Source organism: Saccoglossus kowalevskii, chromosome 4, assembly GCF_978046115.1.
Source record: "Saccoglossus kowalevskii chromosome 4, keSacKowa6.1, whole genome shotgun sequence".
Classification (NCBI taxonomy): domain Eukaryota; kingdom Metazoa; phylum Hemichordata; class Enteropneusta; family Harrimaniidae; genus Saccoglossus; species Saccoglossus kowalevskii.
In genome coordinates, this window is record NC_140644.1 from 43478764 (window position 1) to 43497439 (window position 18676).

Genomic DNA, 18676 nt, shown 5'->3' on the forward strand with positions numbered 1-18676 from the left:
TGGCTTGCTTTTCCTTCTTAGTGCATGTTCTTGTTCGTAAAATGCGACCTCTCACCAATATATTTAAACACTTTGAATTTATACTTTGCGTGATTATATTTGGTCAACACGAAACATTATTTTTTCTAAACATTTTCTGAAACCATTTTTATCAACGCAGGGTTATTTTTCCAGACAAGATGGGCTTCGTAATATCTGCCATAAGATCGCCAAGGGCGGGGTATCAGCCGAATCCGGTAGATAAAAGTGCTTGACAAAAAAAAAACAATCATGTAAACAATGAACACATGGCTACAAAAATGCAATCAACGGGGCAGAAGACCACCTTATCCGAAGCAACACTGAAATAGCAAAAATCGATGGTGATTGGTTTGACGGCTTCATTACTGACAACCTATCGAACAATTAATAATTTGTTTCTGACGGTACTGCCTAGAAAAATTAAAAAAAGCAGTGCAGCCAGACGTCTACTTTGTAGCCAAGTGTTCATTGTTTGTTTGTGTATACAGTGACCTTTGCCATTTCACTGTTCCATTTCAAGTGTAACACGGTGTGTGGTCCTTGACGCAGTGCGTGTTCTCTGCCCGACTATACGCCTTGAATGTCGTTAGCCACGAGTCTCAGAGGCACTAAAACAATGTCCTGTAATTGTGTTCATTGGAAAACAAAACAAATCACTAATAAATTTATAAAAACAGCTTCTTTTTGAATCGATCTAAAAGTACTCTTTTAATTTGCGCACTGAAAACCAAAAATTTCCGTTTTTACGCTATTAATTCGCGCACTTGAAAAAATAATTATTTTTACTACCGCGAATTAATCTAGTTTTTACGATAGTTTACTATTGCCTACAGATCATGATCAAACTATATAGAAAAGTTATGTGGATTTATTTTGTGAAAGTAAACAAAAGTTGGTCTTAGTTTCCAAATGGTTGTAATTTAATTTTAAAATACAACTCTTTGATTGATATATAGAAATTGATGAGATGTAAAGTTACCATCTGTGTCAACATACCGTTTGTATATTGTAGTTGTTCTATTAGAAGCGAATATAAACAATTAATTGCATTAATTATATGCTTGATATTTTGTTTTGGCCATAGACACACTACTCACATTTACAGATACTACTAATAGAGAGAATACAATAAATTTTAAATTAATGATAAATGTGTATTTATAATTTTTGATATTTTCTGAATATTTAATCTGATGATTATAAATAGTTAATGCATAAATTGAACAGATTGGATGTACTGTGAATACAGGTACACAGTTCAAATTGTTATATATAGTCACACTGTACCTGTCATAAATTCCACTGAATCGTAATAAATCATATCTATATTTGATCCACCTTTTAGTTTAATTTGTTCCTTCATCAGATATCATCTAATTGTGTCAACAACAAAACCCATGTTTGATGATCTTTACAGTCATTTTGGTCTAAATTCTTGATAATAAATTGATAATAAACATTTTGCATTTTTTCTTTTTCATGTTCATGTTTAGGTTAGGCAATAAAGCTTAAGTAGAGTAAGGTTATGGATGCATCGGGCAGTGTTCAACATAAGCTATTAGTTTTGATTTGTTATAGAATCCTAACTCAAAAATGTCTCTTAGTAACACACGTACTTACATAAATGAGAGGTGTGAAAATATTTATATGTCACTTCTATTAGAGGTACGCTTCTAATTGAACAAATACGATATACTTGATATAGGATAGGATAGGAAAGGATATTTTATTTGAAACGTACACAAAAACAATGCTTGAGTAAAGTCCAATATAAGAAACATAAAGTAACACAACTAATGTAAAATAATTTTAGAATCTGAAATACAAAATTAGCTAAAATACTACATATTTGTCTACACTTGGGAAAATCAATTCTCCATTTGGCAAGATTTGATACATGTTGTTTGTTCTGTTTATACTGATATGGTTTCTAGATAACAAAGCTATTGCTGTGCATGTTCCCTGCACTGTGAAAGCAGGGTGTTCATCAAAAGTAAGCTGAAATAAAGACTTTATAATAAGTCACTGACTTACATGTACATGTATGTACCTAATAGGACCAATTGTTGTGTGGATCCATGCCTCAATATTAAATTTGTTCTTGTTTATTTATTTCAACAGCGGACTCACTGAAGGAATTTGGTAAATTGATATCAGGGATTGAGGATGAAAGGGACAGGATGGTAAGTAGGCCATGGTATAATCTACTAGGATCTTCCTGTATTGTGACATACTGACAGTTCTTACATTGACCTTACATAGCCCTATACAAACATTGCATATATCATACTGTCACTGTACTCATCTATATTGTTAGGTCAGTGCTTGTACATAGTTGATTGCTATTGCATCCTTTTAATCAACATTTCATTTGTATATCTGTAACCTGTGTTAAGGTCAGTTTATTTGTGTACCTTTAGAGTGGTCTTTAACCCTAACCCTTTCTGATATCAAATTATGCAATGTCAGCAAACTCCAAATTCAAAATTTTTCATTAGAAAGAAGATTAGGTATCTTGTCCACCGATTGGATGTGTCTGCTTAACATCCACTGGTACCGTTTTTGACTCCTGTGTGCGAAGCACAAAAGGGAGTCTTTGCAGTTACCCTGTCTGTATGTCTGTATGTATGTATGTATGTATGTATGTCACTTTTTTTGTTCCACCGTTATCTCAAGAACCACTAATCAAATTTTGGTAAAACTTGGTACATAGATGCTCTGAACTAATGCGCAGATTTTATTAGTTTTGGGTAAAAATCTGTTAATATTATTAGTCCCCGTTCGAACGCAGTCCGAAAACGGGGACTTATGTTTTGCCCTGTGTGTGTCCGTCCGTGCGTCCGTGATCACCTGTATCTCGAACATGCATGGACCGATTAAGTTCAAACTTCACTCATACATCACACCTTATATGGGACATATGCACATGCATTTTTTTCATGATCCGATTAACGATAGCCGAATAGCGGCCATTTTAAGGCCGAAAATGCATCAAAATCGCACATTTTCACCATTCCGGACCCGGATCTCAGTTATGCATGGACGGATTTCATTCAAATTTGGTACATACATTAAACATAATAGGACCTTGATGCACGTCATTTTTTTTTTCGGATCAAGTTCGAAATAGCCGACTGGCGGCCATTTTGTTTTAAAGAATTCAGTTCTGGATTCGTATCCGAGACATGTCTGGATTGATCAAGTTCAAACTTCACACACACAAGGTACATCATGTCACAAATATGTATGTGCATTTGTTTCATGATCTCATTAACGATAGCCGAATAGCGGCCATTTTAAGGCCGAAAATGCATCAAAATCGCACATTTTCACCATTCCGGACCCGGATCTCAGTTATGCATGGACGGATGTTGTTCAAATTTGGTACATACATTAAACATAATAGGACCTTGATGCACGTCATTTTTTTTTTTGGATCGGGTTCGAAATGGCCGACTGGTGGCCATTTTGTTTTAAAGAATTCAGTTCTGGATCCGTATCTGAGACATGCTTGGATTGATCGAGTTCAAACTTCACACACACAAGGTACATCATGTCACAAATATGTATGTGCATTTGTTTCATGATCTCATTAACGATAGCCAAATGGCGGCCGCTTTAAGGCTGAAAATGCATTGAAATCGCACATTTTCACCATTCCGGACCCGGATCTCAGTTATGCATGGACGGATTTCATTCAAATTTGGTACATACATTAAACATAATAGGACGTTGATGCACGTCATTTTTTTTTCGGATCAAGTTCGAAATAGCCGACTGGCGGCCATTTTGTTTTAAAGAATTCAGTTCTGGATCCGTATCCGAGACATGTCTGGATTGATCAAGTTCAAACTTCACACACACAAGGTACATCATGTCACAAATATGTATGTGCATTTGTTTCATGATCTCATTAACGATAGCCGAATAGCGGCCATTTTAAGGCCGAAAATGCATCAAAATCGCACATTTTCACCATTCCGGACCCGGATCTCAGTTATGCATGGACGGATTTTGTTCAAATTTGGTACATACATTAAACATAATAGGACCTTGATGCACGTCATTTTTTTTTTCGGATCAAGTTCGAAATAGCCGACTGGCGGCCATTTTGTTTTAAAGAATTCAGTTCTGGATCCGTATCCGAGACATGTCTGGATTGATCAAGTTCAAACTTCACACACACAAGGTACATCATGTCACAAATATGTATGTGCATTTGTTTCATGATCTCATTAACGATAGCCAAATGGGGGCCGCTTTAAGGCCGAAAATGCATTGAAATCGCACATTTTCACCATTCCGGACCCGTATCTCAGTTATGCATGGATGGATTTCGTTCAAATTTGGTACATACATTAAACATAATAGGACCTTGATGCACGTCTTTTTTTTTTTCGGATCAAGTTCGAAATGGCCGGCTGGCGGCCATTTTGTTAAAGAATTCAGTTCTGGATCCGTATCCAAGACATGTCTGGATTGATCAAGTTCAAACTTCACACACACATGGTACATCATGTCACAAATAGATATGTGCATTTGTTTCATGATCTGCTTAACAATAGCGGAATGATGGCCAAATCACATATTTTCACAATTCCAGAACCGGATCTCAGTCATGCATGGATGGATTTTGTTCAGATTTAGCACAATGTGTTGTACATATGCAGGTGCATTTCGGTCATGATCTGCTTTGAATGTATATGTCACTCAAATATGAACGGAACGGGGACGTGTCATTGACAATGACTTGTTAATTACCTAATTTACATAATGCTTAATCAATTTTCGGCTTTCCACTGATATCTCAAGTACTAATCATAACATTTCAATAAAACTTGGTACATAGGTGTCATATGACACTGCACATACATGATAGTTTTTAGGGTAATATGAGTACATATTAATTACCTAATTTGCATAATTAATTAATTTTCAACTTTTGATATTTCGAGTAGTAATGATCACGTTTCAATGAAACTTAGTACATAGTTACTTGAGGACTGTGCAGAGACCTAATTAGTTTTTGGGTAAAAATGTGTGCATATTAATCACCTTATTAGCATAATTAATTAATTTTCAGCTTTTCACCTGATATTTCAAGTACTAATCATCACATTTCAATGAGACTTGCGACATAGATATTCTAGGACTATGCAGAGACCTGATTAATTTTGGGATAAATATATGTGCCTATTAATTACCTAATTTGCATAATTAGTTAATTTTTTGCTGTTCTATGATGTCTAAAAACCACTCATTGGATTTCAATGAAACTTTTAAAGAGTACCCATCACATTTCAATGAACCTAAGACTGTGCACCATATTAGTTTTTGGTAAATATTTATGCTTCTTAATCACCTAATTAACATAATTAATTAATACTGATATCTCGAGTATTGATCATCACATTTGAATAAAACTTGGTACGTAAATGCTCTAGGACAATAAACAGTCTGATTAATTTTGGGTTAAAATCTGTTCATATTAATTCTCTAATTAGCATAATAATTAATATTTTTTTGGTTCTAATCACATTTCAATGAAACTTGGTACATTGTGCAGGGGTTATTAGTTTTACACTTAAATCTGTTCATATTAGTTACCTTATTTGCATAATTAGTTTTCAGCTATTCCATCAATATCTCAAGTATAAGTAATTTTGAATTAATTTTTAATGTGTCTCCAAAACTCTCAGCACACGGGAGTTCTTTCTAAGCTTTCTTTGATTAATATTTCAATTTCATAATTAAAGGACATTGTCAAACCAAAAACAAATTCTGGCATGGAAAAACGATATACAGTACAGTTCTCGCGGAAGCTTTGGCTTTTGTGGCATCATTGTCGCCTACGCATGGCTTCATTGTCGCCTCAGCATCGCATCATTGTGGCATCAGCTTCGCGTCATTGAAAATTGAAGCTGTGTTCGCCTCGCTACTTTGTGGCATCATCATGGCCTCTGCTTCGCAGTCTCATGGCATCAACATGGCATCAGCTTCAACTTATTGTGACATGAGTATGACCTCATTATTTGCACGCAGAAGGGCAGTAGACAAAAACATGTACAGAAGTTCGATATGTAATCGATTTGAAATTCAAGGCGAATAAAATAATATGATCAAGAGTAAAATGACATTTTAAAAAGATATCTTGTTTAATTATTTTAGTGTTGCGAGTATTGGGCACCAAAAACTTTGCGAAGTACATTACAATCGGCAAGGTGACAAGTTTCATATTGACTGGAAAGAAAATCGTGATAAATTCAAATCACACGATGCAATCGTCGTTCTGATACAACACAATTTGCTGTATACGAAGTGAAACTGTTCTTGTTATAAAATTACCCTTTTTTCGCTCATTTTATTTGCTGCTAGAAGAGCAGATTCAGATTCCTCATTTCGGTGGTATTTTTCTGTGTTTCGTTTAGTTTTAGCCGAGTCCGACCCCATGCCCGGACTACTAAAACATGCAATACACACGTACGCCGCCTGGTGCGTCGGCGTCGTCGCCAGTCATCTTGATACAAAGTTCCAAAACAAGTGCGTACATTTCCAACTTATGATTGGATGGTTGTGGTGGCGTCGGTCTGGTAAAATTTGACAACCAATTCTCAAAATTAAGTCACGATCAGTGAGCTCGATCTATACGTACTTTAAAAGTATGCTCACAAACATATTTTCGAATGAAAATGAGCCACATGCCCTGTAAAAAATCGAATAGCGCTTGACATGCAGGAATAATTTATTGGGCTTCAGAAAAAAAACGTGTCCATTTAGTGTGGCCGTAAATATTTGGTGACCAGCCGATGAACAATTTGAAAATCATGATTCACACGGAAGTCCTTCGATACTGAAAATCATCGACCCCAGTCTGGTTTACCTTATTTCCCAACTTGCAAAACTGATTTGTATCTCAGCCCTGTTAGATTGGATGGTACGACGACCCTTCAATTTGCGTTAAATATGTTTTGTTACAACATCATTGATTGGCTCAGAGTCACCTGATCGGAGCACGACCTGGGTCACAGAACCATATTTGTCCGTATTATCAACAGGACTTTGCGAGAAAACCACACCCACATTTTCAACCATTTTAGCGCGGAAGTTGCCAACAAATGTCGAAAACTCGTGAATTTTATGAATTCGAATAAAATAAAGCTAGCGATTCGTAAGACTGGTTAATAATATATCCCCCGATGCTCTTCGATTTTTTTATTTCAAGGTGAGAAATGGATACTAGTAGTTGAAGTTCCATCGATTTCAAGGCGACTATTTAACCGCGACAACTCTTCGCTCTGCTGTAGTTTCGCGAGGTAAAACAAAAATACAATAAATAGTACTTGTTTAATTATTTGGTCGTACAGCCCGCAAATTACGGGACATGATCCCCATGAATTGCGATAAATAAATGCTGATTGTGTTGAATGACGAACGTCGGGACCGTTTGGAGAAACAAATTACGGTCGGTAGACATTTCAAACAAATGAAATTATTGACGAAAGACGAGATTTTTCTAGGTATTTACGATCATACGGTCATACGAAATATATACAAAATTGACAAATACACAAAGAGGTGTAATAGTAGGTCATTTTTATTTTAGCCTTAGAAATATTTTCTTTCACTCAGTCCACGTCCACGTCCACGTCCACGTTTAGCTTCATGGTCCTTCGGCTTGTCTTCTGCTTGGGGGGAAACAACAATAATTATACAAATCGTAAACTCAACACAATCAGGAAAAGAAACCCAGACAACCATGTTGTACTTCTGTTAAAATACATTTTGTAGCAGTGCGTCACGTCGGAATATTGTCTAAAATAAAATATTCAATCCCAGCCAAATCTAGGTCAAAGTGTCAGATTGCGTGCATATAATTATAGATAGTTAAAACAAAAAGTATTTGAACTTTTGACGGTTGTTCAACATCTATGCACGGTTACTAAACTAGTAACTGTGATCTATGAAAACCAGAAAATTTTTAGTAGTCCGAATTTTTGCACGGTCGAAAATAAAACGAAAATTGACCGGTCAAAAGCAGAAGCGGTCAAGAGGTTTGGAGGAAATGAGTACAGTACTTCTTTGTTTGATGAAGCGATGCTGATGCCACATTGTCGCCATAATGAGGCCACAATGAAGCGAAACGATAATCGCCTAACTTTTTAATGTCGCGACATTGATGCGACGATGAAGCCATAACAATGCCATAACGATGCGATGCTGAAGCGAAGCTGACGCTGAAGTGAAGCCAAAGCTTCCGCGAGAACTGTACTGTATGACAGTGTACTCAAGATGATGTAAATGTAACAGCAGGTATAAAAGAGTACGCATGACAGTGAAAATATAACAGTATTAGACAAAATGTGAGGCATAACAAATTTACCGTACTCGACCGGGTTAGCGCCCAGGGGCCTCAACTCAGAACATCACGATTTTGTAGGGGTGGGCGCTTACCCGAGCACCCCCCTCGAAAAAGAGTGCAAATGAAAATTTTGATTCATCAAGTGACAGATTACGTCTTTGAGGGAAAATCAAATTACTAAATTAATTTGCGTCGTCATTGATTTTCACAATGAAGAAACAGAAATGATCACAAAAAATATGCACATTTTATTACAATATTAATTATGTACCACCATAATTTACGGAATTAAAAACATTTGAGTCTTTTGGAACACAGTTGAAGTCAAAATTGTCATATTATTTCCACTGACGAAGTTGTTGGATCGTACGCAAACTCTCGATGAAAATCACTTTCCACCATGATGCAATTGCAGATTTGACCTACAGCAGCGTCGTTTGACTGTACTGACGCAATTCTTCGGAAATTCTCGAAGACTTTCCGGTAACGCAATGCGGAAGTGAATAATCGATGTCGAAGTACGATCTGTTGGATTTGATTTCAGCGAATAAACGACATGTTTTTTCCAAAAAACTAGTAACTAGCCATTTTTGAGAGGTAAACTGAATATGGCATGAAATATGTATCGCATTTTACTTGTATTAACAGGTCATTGTCGAAGCATAGTTTACGCACGGTTACCGTGTTCTACGCATTCACAACATGTTCACAGCGGTCGATGTCCACGCTGTATCATATAAAAATGATTACCAAGATTCGTTACGCAAGACCAAGTTTTAAATTAGTTGCATTTTGAAGGGGTGGGCGCTTTGCCGAATGTGACCCCAAATATAAAAATTGCGCAAAAGTGGGGGGTGGGCACTTGCCCGGGCATGGGCGCTAACGCGGTCGAGTACGGTAAATATTCCAAATAAATACACTTTCAACAAGATTAACCATTGACATAAAAAAGTGTTATTCATTAAAATAGATAGATAAATGTGATTAAATTGTTAACTACTGTAATGTGATATATTTCACAATATTTTTTATATTCATCTTTTGTCACATTTCCCAAAATAAAGTCACACAAGATTTATATCTATTTAAAAATTATGTTGATTTGGTACAACATTATCAAAGAGAGAGTTAAAATGTGCTTCATTAACAAAACTACTACCGTTAAAGTCCAAATATAAACCTCATACATAATAGTAACCGCACCCCCAATTCCGGCTTCGGGGTTAAAGAGTTCTTAATAAAAATTGAGAACATGAAAAGTACCTATTACTAACCGCGTCCCAACTTAACAAGACCGTTCATTTGTTTTGACAACGTGCCTAAAAATATTCACACCGATTTATTGTTCAGCGGTATTAAGATGTCAGACACTCAATGAAACTGCTTTTGTTCCGAAGGCAACCTCTGTCAATACTCTTTCTGAATACGTCTGTGTTTCGTAAGTTTTCGACAATGAGCTGTTATCACCGTAAAAGTTTTAAATTCTTCTTCAATGCTCAGTTTATCTCTCGTAAACAAATAATTTCTTGATTTTTAAAAAAAATCATGCCGTTTTCCAATGGAAATCAAAGCCAAAAGATCGCACTACATTATCGGTAAATCTCTTCCATGTTGCGTTCACCATGAGGTCACTGAACTGTCATTAACATATTTAAATGAGCTATGTAATTTAGACACATGGGCACCATCCATGGGCAAAAAATGACCACGCCCATTTAGTGATTGCAATATAATAGAATAGAAACCGCACCCCGAACTTGGGCTTTTGATCCCAGGTTTTAAATTGGTATATTGTAATTTAAACCGCGGTTTATATTAGGACTTTAACGGTAGTAATTGGAGTCTGGAAAAGAGTACCAAAATATAAAAATAGAAGATTTTAAAATATTGTTTCAAAATTTCATTTCAATGAACTTTTATTTTTTATTTTCGTTCCACGTTGCCCACACACCCTGGTACATTGCATAGAGATAACGAGAGTAGTAAACTGCTTGTTTGGTCTCCATTTTATCTCTCCTTTCTGTACTAGAAACTAATTCATGCTATGACTCAGTATAAAGTAATTTGTAATAAATTATCGTCTACTGTGAATGTCCTGAAGCACTGTCTATCGGAACTTTTGCTGTATTGCATTAAGGTAGTCAACAGCCCATCCAATTAAATCCTGACATAATTCATTTCTTCTCAGTATTGGTTTGCTACTGATGCCAGTATTTTTACATCAGCACTTGATTCCTTTTGTAAATAAAATGCAAATCAGTAATCAGCAAGTGATCAGTAACTTTTGCAAGGCACAAAAATAATTTATAACAATTAAAAAACAATAGCAAATCTGAAAGTTGATCATTCAGATACTTAGTGCGTCTTGTCAGGATTTATTAAAGCTCTTTTAAAAATAACACCTTATTCAGAATATTTTAAAATTAAAATTGATTCTAAAAATTTGCCATTGAGTTGTGGTATAAATACATCATTGCAGTTTGTCTGCTGTGAATTTCATGTTGTCATTACTTTGCTTGCTTTGTGTCTGTGTGTTTGGCCAATACCGTCTTTGCTATATCAGAAACGCAGTTCATATACAGGCATATATAAACCATAATGGATTATTAAAATATGACTTTTTCTGACCATATATCCTGTACATAAGTACATGCGCTACTACACTGTAATAGAGTAATTATTGTATTCACGTACTACACGATAATAGAGTAAATACGGTATACATGTACTATGTACTGTAATAGAGTAAATACGGTATACATGTACTACGCTGTAATAGAGTAAATATGGTATACACGTACTATGTACTGTAATAGAGTAAATAAGGTATACACAAAACAATTTGTGCAGCTAATCTTGAAACAATTTAGTGAAAAAATAGTGACCACAATGTTGATGATGTTTACTATGATTCAGGGAATGTGAAGGCAGTGCCATTTAATGAAACTATCGCTCATTAGTTTAAATGACTCTCCCACCCTGCGATGAAAATAGATGTGTCTCCATTCACTTCAATTTTAATGATGTTCAATTAAGATAACTACTTGCTGTGACTGTACAATAGTATATAACTGGTACTACTCATGTCTTCCTACAAGGTCATAAAGAAGACCACAGACTACACAATTATATATAATAAGCCATAAAATGTTTGTGCCTTCATAAATAAGGAAAAGTCGCTGTGCTTCATTGATGAATAACCATAATTAGTGTAGTGCATACACTAATGAAAATCATGTAAAAATTGTCCATACCATAATTAGTGTAGTGCATACACTAATGAAAATCATGTAAAATTGTCCATACCATAATTAGTGTAGTGCATACACTAATGAAAATCATGTAAAAATTGTCCATACCATAATTAGTGTAGTGCATACACTAATGAAAATCATGTAAAAATTGTCCATACCATAATTAGTGTAGTGCATACACTAATGAAAATCATGTAAAAATTGTCCATACCATAATTAGTGTAGTGCATACACTAATGAAAATCATGTAAAAAATTGTCCATACCATAATTAGTGTAGTGCATACACTAATGAAAATCATGTAAAAATTGTCCATACCATAATTAGTGTAGTGCATACACTAATGAAAATCATGTAAAAATTGTCCATACCATAATTAGTGTAGTGCATACACTAATGAAAATCATGTAAAAATTGTCCATACCATAATTAGTGTAGTGCATACACTAATGAAAATCATGTAAAAATTGTCCATACCATAATTAGTGTAGTGCATACACTAATGAAAATCATGTAAAATTGTCCATACCATAATTAGTGTAGTGCATACACTAATGAAAATCATGTAAAAATTGTCCATACCATAATTAGTGTAGTGCATACACTAATGAAAATCATGTAAAATTGTCCTTACCATAATTAGTGTAGTGCATACACTAATGAAAATCATGTAAAAATTGTCCATACCATAATTAGTGTAGTGCATACACTAATGAAAATCACGTAAAAATTGTCCATACCATAATTAGTGTAGTGGATACACTAATGAAAATCATGTAAAATTGTCCATACCATAATTAGTGTAGTGCATACACTAATGAAAATCATGTAAAAATTGTCCATACCATAATTAGTGTAGTGCATACACTAATGAAAATCATGTAAAAATTGTCCATACCATAATTAGTGTAGTGCATACACTAATGAAAATCATGTAAAATTGTCCATACCATAATTAGTGTAGTGCATACACTAATGAAAATCATGTAAAAATTGTCCATACCATAATTAGTGTAGTGCATACACTAATGAAAATCATGTAAAAATTGTCCATACCATAATTAGTGTAGTGCATACACTAATGAAAATCATGTAAAAATTGTCCATACCATAATTAGTGTAGTGCATACACTAATGAAAATCATGTAAAAAGTATCCATACCATAATTAGTGTAGTGCATACACTAATGAAAATCATGTAAAAATTGTCCATACCATAATTAGTGTAGTGCATACACTAATGAAAATCATGTAAAAATTGTCCATACCATAATTAGTGTTGTGCATACACTAATGAAAATCATGTAAAATTGTCCATACCATAATTAGTGTAGTGCATACACTAATGAAAATCATGTAAAAATTGTCCATACCATAATTAGTGTAGTGCATACACTAATGAAAATCATGTAAAAATTGTCCATACCATAATTAGTGTAGTGCATACACTAATGAAAATCATGTAAAAATTGTCCATACCATAATTAGTGTAGTGCATACACTAATGAAAATCATGTAAAATTGTCCATACCATAATTAGTGTAGTGCATACACTAATGAAAATCATGTAAAAATTGTCCATACCATAATTAGTGTAGTGCATACACTAATGAAAATCATGTAAAATTGTCCTTACCATAATTAGTGTAGTGCATACACTAATGAAAATCATGTAAAAATTGTCCATACCATAATTAGTGTAGTGCATACACTAATGAAAATCACGTAAAAATTGTCCATACCATAATTAGTGTAGTGGATACACTAATGAAAATCATGTAAAATTGTCCATACCATAATTAGTGTAGTGCATACACTAATGAAAATCATGTAAAAATTGTCCATACCATAATTAGTGTAGTGCATACACTAATGAAAATCATGTAAAAATTGTCCATACCATAATTAGTGTAGTGCATACACTAATGAAAATCATGTAAAATTGTCCATACCATAATTAGTGTAGTGCATACACTAATGAAAATCATGTAAAAATTGTCCATACCATAATTAGTGTAGTGCATACACTAATGAAAATCATGTAAAAATTGTCCATACCATAATTAGTGTAGTGCATACACTAATGAAAATCATGTAAAATTGTCCATACCATAATTAGTGTAGTGCATACACTAATGAAAATCATGTAAAAATTGTCCATACCATAATTAGTGTAGTGCATACACTAATGAAAATCATGTAAAAATTGTCCATACCATAATTAGTGTAGTGCATACACTAATGAAAATCATGTAAAAATTGTCCATACCATAATTAGTGTAGTGCATACACTAATGAAAATCATGTAAAATTGTCCATACCATAATTAGTGTAGTGCATACACTAATGAAAATCATGTAAAAATTGTCCATACCATAATTAGTGTAGTGCATACACTAATGAAAATCATGTAAAATTGTCCTTACCATAATTAGTGTAGTGCATACACTAATGAAAATCATGTAAAAATTGTCCATACCATAATTAGTGTAGTGCATACACTAATGAAAATCATGTAAAATTGTCCATACCATAATTAGTGTAGTGCATACACTAATGAAAATCATGTAAAAATTGTCCATACCATAATTAGTGTAGTGCATACACTAATGAAAATCATGTAAAATTGTCCATACCATAATTAGTGTAGTGCATACACTAATGAAAATCATGTAAAAATTGTCCATACCATAATTAGTGTAGTGCATACACTAATGAAAATCATGTAAAAATTGTCCATACCATAATTAGTGTAGTGCATACACTAATGAAAATCACGTAAAAATTGTCCATACCATAATTAGTGTAGTGGATACACTAATGAAAATCATGTAAAATTGTCCATACCATAATTAGTGTAGTGCATACACTAATGAAAATCATGTAAAAATTGTCCATACCATAATTAGTGTAGTGCATACACTAATGAAAATCATGTAAAAATTGTCCATACCATAATTAGTGTAGTGCATACACTAATGAAAATCATGTAAAATTGTCCATACCATAATTAGTGTAGTGCATACACTAATGAAAATCATGTAAAAATTGTCCATACCATAATTAGTGTAGTGCATACACTAATGAAAATCATGTAAAAATTGTCCATACCATAATTAGTGTAGTGCATACACTAATGAAAATCATGTAAAAATTGTCCATACCATAATTAGTGTAGTGCATACACTAATGAAAATCATGTAAAATTGTCCATACCATAATTAGTGTAGTGCATACACTAATGAAAATCATGTAAAAATTGTCCATACCATAATTAGTGTAGTGCATACACTAATGAAAATCATGTAAAAATTGTCCATACCATAATTAGTGTAGTGCATACACTAATGAAAATCATGTAAAATTGTCCATACCATAATTAGTGTAGTGCATACACTAATGAAAATCATGTAAAATTGTCCATACCATAATTAGTGTAGTGCATACACTAATGAAAATCATGTAAAAATTGTCCATACCATAATTAGTGTAGTGCATACACTAATGAAAATCATGTAAAAATTGTCCATACCATAATTAGTGTAGTGCATACACTAATGAAAATCATGTAAAATTGTCCATACCATAATTAGTGTAGTGCATACACTAATGAAAATCATGTAAAAATTGTCCATACCATAATTAGTGTAGTGCATACACTAATGAAAATCATGTAAAAATTGTCCATACCATAATTAGTGTAGTGCATACACTAATGAAAATCATGTAAAAATTGTCCATACCATAATTAGTGTAGTGCATACACTAATGAAAATCATGTAAAATTGTCCATACCATAATTAGTGTAGTGCATACACTAATGAAAATCATGTAAAAATTGTCCATACCATAATTAGTGTAGTGCATACACTAATGAAAATCATGTAAAAATTGTCCATACCATAATTAGTGTAGTGCATACACTAATGAAAATCATGTAAAATTGTCCATACCATAATTAGTGTAGTGCATACACTAATGAAAATCATGTAAAATTGTCCATACCATAATTAGTGTAGTGCATACACTAATGAAAATCATGTAAAAATTGTCCATACCATAATTAGTGTAGTGCATACACTAATGAAAATCATGTAAAATTGTCCATACCATAATTAGTGTAGTGCATACACTAATGAAAATCATGTAAAAATTGTCCATACCATAATTAGTGTAGTGCATACACTAATGAAAATCATGTAAAAATTGTCCATACCATAATTAGTGTAGTGCATACACTAATGAAAATCATGTAAAAATTGTCCATACCATAATTAGTGTAGTGCATACACTAATGAAAATCATGTAAAAAGTATCCATACCATAATTAGTGTAGTGCATACACTAATGAAAATCATGTAAAAATTGTCCATACCATAATTAGTGTAGTGCATACACTAATGAAAATCATGTAAAAATTGTCCATACCATAATTAGTGTTGTGCATACACTAATGAAAATCATGTAAAATTGTCCATACCATAATTAGTGTAGTGCATACACTAATGAAAATCATGTAAAAATTGTCCATACCATAATTAGTGTAGTGCATACACTAATGAAAATCATGTAAAAATTGTCCATACCATAATTAGTGTAGTGCATACACTAATGAAAATCATGTAAAAATTGTCCATACCATAATTAGTGTAGTGCATACACTAATGAAAATCATGTAAAATTGTCCATACCATAATTAGTGTAGTGCATACACTAATGAAAATCATGTAAAAATTGTCCATACCATAATTAGTGTAGTGCATACACTAATGAAAATCATGTAAAATTGTCCTTACCATAATTAGTGTAGTGCATACACTAATGAAAATCATGTAAAAATTGTCCATACCATAATTAGTGTAGTGCATACACTAATGAAAATCACGTAAAAATTGTCCATACCATAATTAGTGTAGTGGATACACTAATGAAAATCATGTAAAATTGTCCATACCATAATTAGTGTAGTGCATACACTAATGAAAATCATGTAAAAATTGTCCATACCATAATTAGTGTAGTGCATACACTAATGAAAATCATGTAAAAATTGTCCATACCATAATTAGTGTAGTGCATACACTAATGAAAATCATGTAAAAATTGTCCATACCATAATTAGTGTAGTGCATACACTAATGAAAATCATGTAAAATTGTCCATACCATAATTAGTGTAGTGCATACACTAATGAAAATCATGTAAAAATTGTCCATACCATAATTAGTGTAGTGCATACACTAATGAAAATCATGTAAAAATTGTCCATACCATAATTAGTGTAGTGCATACACTAATGAAAATCATGTAAAAATTGTCCATACCATAATTAGTGTAGTGCATACACTAATGAAAATCATGTAAAATTGTCCATACCATAATTAGTGTAGTGCATACACTAATGAAAATCATGTAAAAATTGTCCATACCATAATTAGTGTAGTGCATACACTAATGAAAATCATGTAAAATTGTCCTTACCATAATTAGTGTAGTGCATACACTAATGAAAATCATGTAAAAATTGTCCATACCATAATTAGTGTAGTGCATACACTAATGAAAATCATGTAAAATTGTCCATACCATAATTAGTGTAGTGCATACACTAATGAAAATCATGTAAAAATTGTCCATACCATAATTAGTGTAGTGCATACACTAATGAAAATCATGTAAAATTGTCCATACCATAATTAGTGTAGTGCATACACTAATGAAAATCATGTAAAAATTGTCCATACCATAATTAGTGTAGTGCATACACTAATGAAAATCATGTAAAAATTGTCCATACCATAATTAGTGTAGTGCATACACTAATGAAAATCACGTAAAAATTGTCCATACCATAATTAGTGTAGTGGATACACTAATGAAAATCATGTAAAATTGTCCATACCATAATTAGTGTAGTGCATACACTAATGAAAATCATGTAAAAATTGTCCATACCATAATTAGTGTAGTGCATACACTAATGAAAATCATGTAAAAATTGTCCATACCATAATTAGTGTAGTGCATACACTAATGAAAATCATGTAAAATTGTCCATACCATAATTAGTGTAGTGCATACACTAATGAAAATCATGTAAAAATTGTCCATACCATAATTAGTGTAGTGCATACACTAATGAAAATCATGTAAAAATTGTCCATACCATAATTAGTGTAGTGCATACACTAATGAAAATCATGTAAAAATTGTCCATACCATAATTAGTGTAGTGCATACACTAATGAAAATCATGTAAAATTGTCCATACCATAATTAGTGTAGTGCATACACTAATGAAAATCATGTAAAAATTGTCCATACCATAATTAGTGTAGTGCATACACTAATGAAAATCATGTAAAAATTGTCCATACCATAATTAGTGTAGTGCATACACTAATGAAAATCATGTAAAATTGTCCATACCATAATTAGTGTAGTGCATACACTAATGAAAATCATGTAAAATTGTCCATACCATAATTAGTGTAGTGCATACACTAATGAAAATCATGTAAAAATTGTTCATACCATAATTAGTGTAGTGCATACACTAATGAAAATCATGTAAAAATTGTCCATACCATAATTAGTGTAGTGCATACACTAATGAAAATCATGTAAAAATTGTTCATACCATAATTAGTGTAGTGCATACACTAATGAAAATCATGTAAAAATTGTCCATACCATAATTAGTGTAGTGCATACACTAATGAAAATCATGTAAAAATTGTCCATACCATAATTAGTGTAGTGCATACACTAATGAAAATCATGTAAAAATTGTTCATACCATAATTAGTGTAGTGCATACACTAATGAAAATCATGTAAAATTGTCCATACCATAATTAGTGTAGTGCATACACTAATGAAAATCATGTAAAAATTGTCCATACCATAATTAGTGTAGTGCATACACTAATGAAAATCATGTAAAATTGTCCATACCATAATTAGTGTAGTGCATACACTAATGAAAATCATGTAAAAATTGTCCATACCATAATTAGTGTAGTGCATACACTAATGAAAAT

General features: G+C 32.9%; 1 protein-coding gene across 2 annotated transcripts in view; it reads left to right on the forward strand.

Moving 5' to 3' along the window:
- The window catches only part of LOC144352636 (rho GTPase-activating protein 26-like), a 140910-nt gene that overhangs the window by 15233 nt on the left and 107001 nt on the right, over positions 1–18676 (forward strand). For both annotated transcript variants that reach the window (XM_085498157.1, XM_085498158.1), the window contains exon 3: positions 2143–2204. In XM_085498157.1, coding sequence (XP_085354283.1) covers positions 2143–2204 — 62 coding nt within the window. The remainder of the gene's footprint in view (positions 1–2142; positions 2205–18676) is intronic.